This window comes from Pteropus alecto, unplaced genomic scaffold (genome assembly GCF_000325575.1).
Source record: "Pteropus alecto unplaced genomic scaffold, ASM32557v1 scaffold45, whole genome shotgun sequence".
Lineage (NCBI taxonomy): Eukaryota > Metazoa > Chordata > Mammalia > Chiroptera > Pteropodidae > Pteropus > Pteropus alecto.
Window position 1 is genome coordinate 23514149 of NW_006442491.1, and position 11518 is coordinate 23525666.

General features: G+C 41.8%; 1 protein-coding gene across 3 annotated transcripts in view; it reads left to right on the forward strand.

Annotated features, from left to right (window-relative positions):
- The window catches only part of RPRD1B (regulation of nuclear pre-mRNA domain containing 1B), a 48773-nt gene extending 37334 nt beyond the window's left edge, over positions 1–11439 (forward strand). For 2 of the 3 annotated variants that reach the window (XM_006921804.3, XM_025039694.1), the window contains one exon: positions 9634–11439. In XM_006921804.3, coding sequence (XP_006921866.1) covers positions 9634–9783 — 150 coding nt within the window. In that variant the 3' untranslated portion in view covers positions 9784–11439. Of the gene's footprint in view, positions 1–2845; positions 2961–9633 lie in introns of all 3 variants that reach the window. The other variant, XM_025039693.1, reaches the window with a different exon arrangement.
- Positions 11440–11518: the final 79 nt, after the last annotated feature.

Sequence of the window (11518 nt, forward strand, 5' to 3'; positions counted from 1 at the left end):
ACACTAGACCTTACGCAGTGTTTCTCCCCCTCTTCCTTATCTCCCACATCAGTCAGTGAGCTGCCTCTTCCCAGACTCTCCTCTGCTGCACTCTACCATACAACCTCCCATTGCCTCTCTTCCACATTGGAGTAATTGCCAAGCGTTGTGATTTTTATCTCCTCAGTTTTTCTTGCATCTGTCCCCTTGTCTTTGTTTCTGTCTCTATTTCTACCACCTTAGTCCAGACTGTCATTGTCTCTCATCTGGTCCCCTGTAGGAGCCTCATTACTGATCCATGTGCTCTTACATCTTCTAATCCATTCTTCCCATGGCAGCCCTACGATGTTTTCAAAATCTGCTCTGAGCATCATTCCCCTGCTTAAACATTTAAATGGCTTCTCATTGCTCCTAGAACATAGACCCAAATCCTTGCATGTTCTCCCCATCGCATACACCCCATGACTCGGCCCCTGCTGATGTCATCACCCATGTATCTCCTGCCACGTTCCATTGCATTTTGTTTGCGCTGGCCTTTTTTGTCTCAGCTTTACATGTACTGTTCCCTCCGCCTGGAACACTCTGCCCACTTTTCTTCCCACTAGTTACCTAGTTGATTCCCATTCATCATTCATATTCCAGTACAAACAATATTTCCCTGATACCCCCTCCCATCTCTACCCCATAAAGCCAGGTCCCTCCCCTTTCTTCCCCATATGTGCTGTTTGTCATAGCTCCCTAGCTTTTTTCTTCAGAGTACCATGTAGTTTGTCATTCTGTTGATGGGTTATTTGGTTATTTCTCTGACTGGATCATAAAGTCCTATCTGTATTGTTATTCTTTCATCACTACTCCTACACCAGGCACAGCATCCTGTTCTCAGGTGGCAGGTATGGTGGGTGCAGCTTGGTTCATTTCCAGACTAGATCAGAGTTCAGCTGATCCTTGAATAAAACAGGTTTGAACTTCACAGGTCCACTTATATTTATTGTTGTCCCCCCCACCCCCCATAAGTATTCAGTTGGCCCTCCGTATACCTGGGTTTTGCATCTGCAGATTAAACCAACCATGGGATCAATAACAGTATTTTTGATCCACAGTTAGGAATCCGTGGATGTGGAGGGCCAACTGTATACATTGTTCTAAGGCATTTTATAAGAAGGGACTTGAGCATCTGCGGGGGGTCCAGGAACCAATCTCTTGTAGATACCAAGGTAGACTGGGGTTAAGTTTTGGGGAGTCAGTTATACACAGGTTTTTGACTGCTTAAAGTGTTGGCACTCCTAACTCCCATGTCGTCCAGGGGTCAGCTGTATGCCTTTGATGGGGACTCCCTCCCTACGAGGTCTAGGCTTTGCTTTGTAGACAGATTCTTTTCCTTTTCTTGGTCTTTAGATTCACAGGATTGGGCAATTTTATAATTAGGTACCATCTAATTATGAAGTTCTGGAACCCCCACCCCCCATGTTGGAGGTCCAGAGCCCTTTCATTTTCTCAAGCCAGCTTCTAGTTAAATGTGCTAAATTTTCTGAACATTCTCAAGTGGTTTGTTGGGGGGAAGAATTTGTGTCCCATTAATAATTCTTTTTCTTTGGGTCTGTATGTCTTAACATATAAATCAGGAAGATTAAATATTGCTCATAAAATAATAAACATAGGAGGAGTAATTGTTCTTTCCCCCTCATATCTGCTAATTCCTTTGAACAGTTTGGTAAGTACCTGGTCTCATCCAAATGTCATACCCACTCCACAGTTTAGGCATATTTCCATTCCTGTCTCGTATGTTAGGACACGAAGCCCAGCAAGATGAGGTCACATCACAGGCAAGTCATAGAGTTAGATTTGAACTTGTTGTCTGACTCAGATTTTTTTCTGTTCTACCATGGTGACCTCCTTCCTTTTTTGTTTGCTAATAGAAAGGAATTGAAGTCTTTGTTGCTTGTAGAAAGAGCTGTATCCAAATGCAGTGCAGTAACCTACAGGCTGCCTTGCCCCAGGCAGACCTTCTAGCACTTAAAATTATAGTAAATCTTGCTTAAAATTATGTTTTGTGAAAACTGTCCTTTTCCTTTCTACCTTTGTTTCTCGGCTGCCTTCCCAGAGTGCTTGACTCTGCCAGTATTTGGCTCAAAAGGAGAAACAGTTGAAAGGCCTGCACCTTTGATGTTTGTCTTCACAACATCAATAACCTGGTTTTCCATTAAAGTGGTCCTTAAGCCAGTTTGTGGGCTTTGTTACTTGTATAAAGCTTACATTTTTGACAGTTAACTTAAGAGAGAGAACTAATTATAAATAGTAAATAGTTCTTCTTGTACTTTAGTATTCTGATTTTATATAATGAGGGACCCATCGCATAAATAATGTGAAGGCCTCCGGTGCATTTTTTAAATAAGTCTCTTTTAAAACCTTTAATGGACATTTGTTAAATTGTAAATATTTAGCTTTATAATTACATTAAAGTTTGAAAATTTGCCCAGTCCTAAAATTGATTTTATTTTTATTAGTTTAGTTATGTGTAAACACTTTTTATTCTTCTTCCCTTGCTTCTGCAAATCCCTGTCAGAGGTTTTTATGGTAGCAGTAGAAGCTCCCTTAAGCTTTTTGGTTTAAGAGTCCTTCGGGGAGAAGTACCCCGAAAACACTTTGCGGTATGATTTCAAGCTTACGAAGCCCATTTCTGTTTGATTCATTCAGTGGATGCTTGTAATGGTCTAAGAACATTCCTCTCGTTGTAGCCATTTTGTCATTTTTCCTTCTGGGGAAGGCTTTGTCTGTACCTTTATTGCTGATTTTGGTAATGGAGCTGAGAGGCCCTGAGCCCTAGGATTGGAGCTACAACTTCCTGTTTTCCTTGTATCTTCCTCAGCATCTTACTCAGCAGCTCCAGCCTTGCTGTGACACCCCAGAATGTATCATTTTGAAATGTCGCAGCTGCTACTAAGTCATATGGGAGCATGGAGCTGGTTGAGAGAGAGGTGCAGGTCAGTGATGGTTTTTTGTTCCCACATAGATCTTTGAAGAAAAATTAGAAGTGGCATTCTTATTTTCAGTATATATACAAGATTTATATGTTGTATTTTCTCTAAAAAACAAGGGGGGCTGTAGTGAGAGAAAGAGAAAATAGTAAGTTGTAGTTTAAATAGAAGCTGTAATTTCTAAGTGTAGTCCCTCTGAGCCTTGGTGGTAAGGGTAAGCTTCCTGGCAGGGTGAGGAGGGCTGAGAGGGCATGTGAAATAATATTCGGGTGAAAGTCAGCTTCCCCTTTCTGCTTGGATCTCTCCACCTTCATGCAACGAATCAGTTCCAAGCAGTTCTTTGACTTAAATTCAGTGTGGTAGGTTACCTTTCAAACAGGGCCCTTCATAGACGGCTTTGTGCATAATAACCCGTTATGACTCTTAATTGGGAATAGCCGAGCAGTGGGTGATTTTTATATACCATATGTCCTATAGCACAACAGGGCAAGATAAAGGAAAACGTGAGTCTCGATACTAGAAATCTTGTTTTGTCAAGTCAGGCCTCTGCCTGTGGTGTTATTTCTAACATAATTTTTCTTATGTAAATACTTCCCAGCAAGAAAAATGTAGGTTTGACAATGTTTACATTTTGATCAGTATTTTTTACATGAGTTGCTAGAGGAAAAGCTTCTAATTTTGTTTTGAAAATGAAATTCCTGTAGAAAGGTCATCGCAATGTCAGCCCCTGTCATTTTTAACCCTCTTATCCCAGAGCTCATCTGCTTGCAGCATGTCAGGTCTGGCTTACTACTGTAACCAAAAAAGGCAAAGAATGTGTAAGCCTTGTCAGCCAGTTGTCTTAGTGCTCCATAATGGTCTGTGTTCACACAGTGTCAGCTGGATCCACAGGAAGCAGGGGGATGTTGAAGATATTTTTCTTTTGCAACTTGGGAGAGTCGGTGAGGTGAGATTCAAAAGCTTTGCCAGGAACATAAATCCTAGGCATTATCTCAGAACTACACATTGGGCCTTTACCATCTATGTTTTAAACATTTCTTGGCAGTCAAATAAATCTGGGCAATTTATCACAGGTGCCCACCTCCTCCTCCATCTCCTCCTCAAGGATCCTGAAACTGAGGGTAGCAACAGAAATCTGATAAAGCTCTTACCTGTTTCCCCACGGCCTCTCTGGAATGAGGTAGAATTTGCTGCAGTAGGTGCATATTGCTGAATGGAGGATGCAGCTCAACCCCTCACCTTTGCACCACCACAGTGTAAATTATGCATAAGCAGGAAAGGAAAAGCAACAGGACTATTTGGGTTTGTCTTGTCTTCTCTTACTTAAGAGTATAGTAAAGGAAAGGCAAGTGTCTGAAGACGGGAGTACAAAGTAGAGCCATGTGAACTGTGGTTGGGATGAATCAGCCGGTAGGGAGAGGAGCGATGAACAGGAGTGCTGCCGCAGTGTCATCCTGCTGATAAAAATTGTGCAGGTCTCGATCTCTCGAACTCCTGTACCACGCAGGGTACCATGAGGGTTAGATTAAAGGCTTAGTGCTCTATTAAGCACAAGTGTAAGGTGTTTTAAACAAGGTGCATGTAACCACCTTGCATATCATTCCTCTGAGTGGTCCTTGTGTACTAAAGAGATTGTGGGATGCAGCACACTTAAATGAGTCAAAAGAATTTGAATGTGTCTCTTCGCGTTCAAGTTGGGTTTAGTGATATCATGAAAAAAAGCCTGGATTTCTTAATGCAGGAGTTGCTGAGGGCGCAGTTTGGAACCTTGTAGCAACAGAGTTTGTGGCCCACACTTGTTAGAAGGCTGGCTGATAGATTCTTGGGTTTTCCTGGATCTGTGTCCTTAACCTGTGCAGAAGGAAAGAGGCTGCTGAGGAAATGCCATGAGCCGACTGAGGGAGCATAAGGAAGGGAAGAACTGGGAGGCAAACGAAGGCTGGAGTTGTATTTGGGGGATTGTTTTATTTGGATTTACTCTTGAATTATTTGTTGGGCCATGGCAACGTTTATAGATGACTTTACTTGGAAAAAGGCTGAATCTATTTTTGAAAGGTAGGAATAGGGGCGATTATAGTTTGTTACTACCGAATCTCCGGAGGGTACTATAAAATTACTATAGCTTCAGTTTGACCTAGTCAGAGCTCGCTGTGAATTCTGACCAGCTCGTCTGTCCTCGAGGCATTAAGTGAGGTCCTTCAGCTGTTCCAGTCAGTCAGGTATGTGTTTTAGCAGTTTTAAAGACAATCTTTACCTGTATTTGTATATTCAGACTATATACCTGCTAACCCTTCCTTGCTGGTGCACTTAAACCTCTTGGTCCATAGGTCTTTTTTTTTCTTTTTTTTAAGAGCAGTTTTAGGTTCACAGCAAAATTTAAGAGGAAAGTACAGAGATTTCCCAAGTACCCGCTGCCCCCACACATGCATAGTCTCCACAGTCAGCATCCCCGACCAGAGCGCTATGTTTGTTCCTGTAGATGAACCTACGAAGTCCACAATTTACAGTAGGGCTTACACTGGTGTTGTACAGTCTACAGATTTGGACAAATGTATAATGACATATATCCATCATTATAGTATTTTCACAACTCTGAAATTCATCATAAATGAATGTGCTCTGTCCATTCATCCCTTCCCCCTATCCCCTCCACTCCTGTCTCGTAGTTGTGTCTTTTCCAGAATGTCGTATAGTTGGACTCATACAGTATTTAGCCTTTTCAGGTTGGCTTCTTTCACTTAGTAATACACATTTAAGGTTCCTCCATGTCTTTTCATGACTTGATAGCTCATTTCTTATTAATGCTGAATAATGCTCTGTTGTTTGGATGCACCAAGGTCTATATCCATTTGCCTACTGAAAGACATATTGGATGCTTCCAAGTTTTGGCAGTGAGTATGATTGCTGGATCATCTGGTAAGAGTATGTTTAATTTTGTAAGAGACCGCAAGACTGTCTTCCAAAGTGGCTGTACATTTTGCATTCCCATCAGCAATGTATAGAATTCCTGTTGCTCTACATCTACGTCTGTATTTGGTGTTATCAGTGTTCTGGATTTTGGCCATTCAGATAGTAGGTGGGTAGTGTTGTTTCATTGTTGTTTTAGTTTGCATTTCCCTGATGATGGAGGATGTCGTTTGCATATATTTTATTTCAGTCCGTGGCTTGTCTTTTCATTCTCTTGACAGTGTCTTTCACTGAGCAGAAAATTTTCATTTTAATGAAGCCTAGCTTATCCGTTCTTTCATAGATCATGCTTTTGGTGTTGTATGCAAGAAAGTCATTACCAAACCAAAGATGATCTAGATTTTCTTCTATGTTATCTTCTAGCAGTTTCATAGTTTTGTGTTTTACATTTTGATCTGATTCATTTTGAGTTAATTTTTGTAAAGGATGCAAGATCTGTGTCTGGATTTTTTATTTTTATTTTTTGTGTGTGGATGTCTAGTTGTTCCAGCACCATTCTGTCTTTTCTCCACTGTATTGCCTTAGCTTCTTTGTCAAAGATCAATTGACTATATTTATATGGGGCTATTTCTGGGCTCTCTTTTCAGTTTCATTGATCTGTTTGTCTGTTTTTTTTTACCAGTACCACATTGTCTTGATTACTATAGCTTTATAGTAAGTCTTGGAGTCGGATAGGTCTAACTTTGTTTTTTTCAATAAACTTTAGAATCAGTTTGTCTGTATCCGCAAAATAACTTGCTGTGAATTTGATTAGGATCACATTGGCTCTATTGCTAAAAGTGGGAGGAACTTACATCTTAACAATATTGAGTCTTCCTATCCATGAACAAGGAACATCTCTCCACTTTTTAGTTTTTTGTTCACCTGGATTTTGTAGTTTTCCTCATACAGATATTGTACATATTTTGTTAGATTTATAAGTATTTCATTGTTTTGGGTGTTAATGTAAATAGTATTGTGTTTTAATTTCAAATTCTACTTGTTCATTCCTGGCACATAGAAAGTGATTGACTTTTGTGTATTAACCTGCAACTCTGTTTTTTAATCCTTTTCAGTCACAGTCCCACCTCCCATCCTTTCTCTAGGTATCTCTTAGACTCCTGCTCTTGCTCTTAAAATAGAAATCTCTATGGAAAGAGCAACCTAGTGGCATGAGGAGGCGTGGGCAGCTTTCATAGTGGCCTGAAGAGAGGACTTTTTTTTTTTTTAATTAAGATTATATATTGAGAATATAATAGCAGCCTAAGCATGATGAGATAACCACCTCCCACCTGAACCCCAGCAGGAACAAATGGAATTTCATTTTTTTGTTTGTTTGTTTGTTTGTTTGAAACTATTTGATTTAGGAGTTGAATTTAAGTATCTAATTAGATCAACTGCCTTCCCTTTAACTCGGAGCAGGGCTTGCTAAGCTAGTCTGAGGATCACCAAAGAGTGAGAAGCCTTGGATTCTGATATCAGCTCAGCTCACTAGAGACTTGATTTTCAGACAGTTTGTTCTTGAGGAATTCCTTCAACTAAAGTACTCCGAAGCCAACAGGAGTGGATGGCTAAGTCAATGTGGCTTTCATTTGTCGCCTTTGGTCAGAAGATTTGAGGAAGGAGCAAGTGGTAACTATTTAGTAACTGTTTTACCCTTTTTGTACTTAGAATTCAGGAGAAGTTAATTAAGTGATTCCATGACCTATAATAGAGAATCTGTCTTCTCTATTAATTCCCCTTGAAGTATATAAAACCAAGTAAGAACACATAGAGGGGAGAACAGGAAACCTTGACAATTTAGAACCTCACATTTGAAATTAGTCTTCAGTTTCGAGAATGAAAGCTGGCTAATGTTTTGTACTTATAAATAATGTTGTTTTATGTATTATTAATTCATTGGACAACCGTGTTGAACGCTTACTGTTTACAGGGCCCTGCTGGGGTTGGTGGATGCTGGGTGAGGCAGCTCTTGAAGTTTACAAGTTTGATAGGGGAGTCATTGTTAATTATTTATCTAAGTCACTGTTTTAGTCATATTAAGTCTACAAAAGAAAGGAATGGTGGGGTACCAAGAGAGCGTACTCTCCTCCCCTGTCTCTTCATTGGCTTTCTGTGCGAGCAGCTTATTTCAGGTGGAAGGCTGGCTGCCTGCCATAGTAAGAGGGTAGAGCCTCCCTGCCCGCATCCAGATTCCCCTCTCCCACTCCTTATTTGGACTTTGTCTTTACAGCTTGAACTAAGTGTAGGCCACTTTAATCTATTTCCTGTCTTATCACTCTTCCCAGAAGTGCTTAGGCTTGTGTCTTCAAACCTTCTGCCTCTCCAAGTGTACATAAGGTGTCTGACATGAAGGTGTTTAGAACTTGAAGAAAGATCTTGAATGTGGTCCAGTTCTTTCATTTTCAGATAAAGAAGGTGAAGATGTAGGAAGAGAGGGAACACATCCACAGTCACAGAGCAAGTTAGAGTCAGAGTCAGTACTAAACCCAGGTCTTTGAGTCTCACCCCAGTGCTTTCTGTCACATTTCTGCAGGAGGCTTTAGTCAGCAAGGACCCAGCCTCAGGAACATCCTTGTCTTTGCAGAAACACCCAGGAGAGTGGCACAGCTAGAGGGAAAAAGACAAGCCCTGAGCCCATAAACCAGCACACCTCATGTGGCCCAGGGTGGTTATTCCATACAAACTTATCAAGAGGACCTTTAGCTGGGAACCAAGGAAAGAAAATAGTATACCCAGATCCTGTCATCAGGAGAGTTCTATTTTAGGGGTACGTGGAAGTCTAACATGAATGGAGAGAGCGCCTAAGAGCAGCCTATTAGGGGCCCAGATGCACTCTCAGTGCACAGGAGGGCTCCAGAGCAGGCAGAGATGGGGACGAGTCTCCTGGACGAGGAGGAAAGGTTTTCCTAGAGAGATGGGACACAGCGAGTAGGCCAAGGAGTAGAGGCAGGACTTTGCAGGGACCAGGAGAAGAAGGGTTTGCGTTCCCCTCAAGGCTTTAAGAGAATCCTGAGTAAATGGCCCAGGCAGGCAGTAGTAGCCTGTGCATAGGGGGTTTGGAAGTTGTGAGAAATACAGTTGGAGTCATGGAGATGGTGCGATTGCCAGGCTTCACTTTCTGCAAGAGTGACTTGGTGAAACCTGGGCTTTTGTAAGATAAGTCTGGCATGTTTAGGGGAGACTAGTGGAAGCTTTCTCGGGGACTTGTTGCAGTTACTCAGGTATGGAATAAGGAAGCCCTAGTCACAGATGGTGGCATTGGGCGTTCTGAGTTCCTGTAGTCCTTGTCTGAATAAGTCTAGGTTGATCTCTAAGTTTAACACAGAAAGTCTAGCTTTATACTGATTTTTCTAGCCATGTCTAGGTATAGCCCTGAAAATAATTGTAAAGCCTGAGCATCTGTTTTTTATTTTATAAGGCATTTTGAAATAATTAAAAAGCAAATAAAAGAAAAAATGTCACTATTTTTTACTCCTAAATCTCAAGTGCTAATAATAAGTTAAATACCATTTAATACTGTTGCCAGTACTGAACTCTACTTTCTTTTTTTATATAAAGTTTTACCTTTTGAGAGTTTGAAAACCCTAGCATTGTCCTTTTAGCTGAATAGGAGAGGGGCAGTCCAGTGGGGAGAAAATAGCAAGGGGGTGAGAGTGTCTGTACCCGCTCCTTAAACCTGACCGTCTGCACACACAGGCTTAACTGCACTGTCTTCTCTTTGTCTCCTCAGGAATATAAACAGAAGCTTGCTCGGGTAACCCAGGTCCGTAAGGAACTGAAGTCTCATATTCAGAGCTTGCCAGACCTCTCATTGCTGCCCAACGTCACAGGGGGCTTGGCCCCTCTACCCTCCGCTGGTGACCTGTTTTCTACTGACTAGGACAGGTGTTACGCCCAGATTCCCATCTCTACCAGCAGAAAAGAGGGCGAGTCATGGTTGGAAATAACCTTATAGCCCCTGGTTCTATCCCTCCTTCCGCCCGGCCCCCCAACCTCCCAGCCTCAAGAAAGAACCGCAGACTCTGATTTTCCTCTCCGGCCTCTCATGTTGAGCACAATTCAGAAAAGTGGCAAGTGGAATCCAGTTTCGAGTGATATTTGGAAAAAATACAAACTTTATGTTTTTATGCCACTGTTGATTTTCCATTCTTAGTTCTCTCTTTACATCCAAGAAGTTATGAAAATCATGTGTATTCTGGAAGCTTTCAGAAGAATCTCATCCCTGATGACAGCACTGTGTCATGAAAGCAGCTTCTCCCATCTGAGCAGGGCTTGTTCAGGCTCAGTACAGGCCTCCCCGAGGAACTCGCTCTGGGGTCGTTGGCTTTCCTGACTCCCATCCATCCACCCCTGAGGTCGGAGGCGCACCTGTGGAGCAGTTTCGCCATCAGGAGTTTGTCAAATCTGATTCTCCCTCACCACTACTTCTGGCGATGTGTAGTCAAAGGTTAGGTGCATTTGTCTTGTGAGCAGACTAGAGAATCTAGCAATAAGATTCAAAGCTGATCTGGGGCATACAGTCATAGTTCAGAGAGTAACAGGGATCAGAAATGTGAGTTAAAAATAAGTTATTCACTTCAGGTTCCTACAAACAACCTTCCCAGGCTACACTTATAAAGGGTCCCACCCACTGTCATAGAGCACGTTCCTAAAAACATGATCCTTTGACCACAATTGGTCGGGAAGGTGGTTGTTAGAAATGGCACTTGTGGGCCCCAAAAGCTAAAGGCATACCGAGAGTCTGGGCTTTGCGTGGATATTGCTTTGACCCTTTCTCTTGGGAAGTAGGGCACGCGCTAACATTTAATTCACTGTGTGGGCACATGTCCTCAGTATGGTGACTAAACTTGAATATCTCCCTTGCAAATATGACACTGTGCATGTTCCTCTGCCCATCAGTTCACGCCACTGCACATTTCCTTGTACCTGTAGGAGGATGAGTCCTTTGTATCAGATGTTATTGAATAGCTCATCTTGGGCAAGGGAAGGGGGCAGTCGGGGATATTAATTTTGGGTTTTAATTATATTATCATGCCAGCTGACATTAGGACTACATGATGTAGTTAGGATTTTTACCTTGCTTTTAGTAAAGGTTAGGCCTGCTAACTGTAAATCATTCTAATTTGACAGGCTTATTTTTGACATTGGAAAGGGCAGAAAACGATTTGCCCCAGTAGTGTAATAGGAATTATAGCCCAGAGGCTGAAATCCAAAAGCTGTAAAAGGATTCAGTTGGGGCAGCGGGAGGTGGGGCGGGGGGGAGGGGTGGCACCTTCAGAATCTTCCTTATTTTGAGTTGCTATTTTCAGGTTTACCAAAAAGGCAATTACATGTAATTTTACATGTTAAACATGTTAAAACATAACCTATGTTTTTAAAAGTGTAACAGGCTGTCCTTGGATGAGCCCTCCAGCCTGCTGTGAAGGGAGAACAATGGAAAGTCATAGGTTTTCAGTTTAACTCTCTGTTGAACCTAGTAGCATTTAAGCTACTTTTCAGATTCTAATACAGACTGTGCGTTGTTTGCTTATTGACACTGCCTGTTGTCCTGTCATTATTAAATTAATGAGTCTATATATAAAGTTTTTCTCCCAGAGGCCGTAGGGCAATAGGTG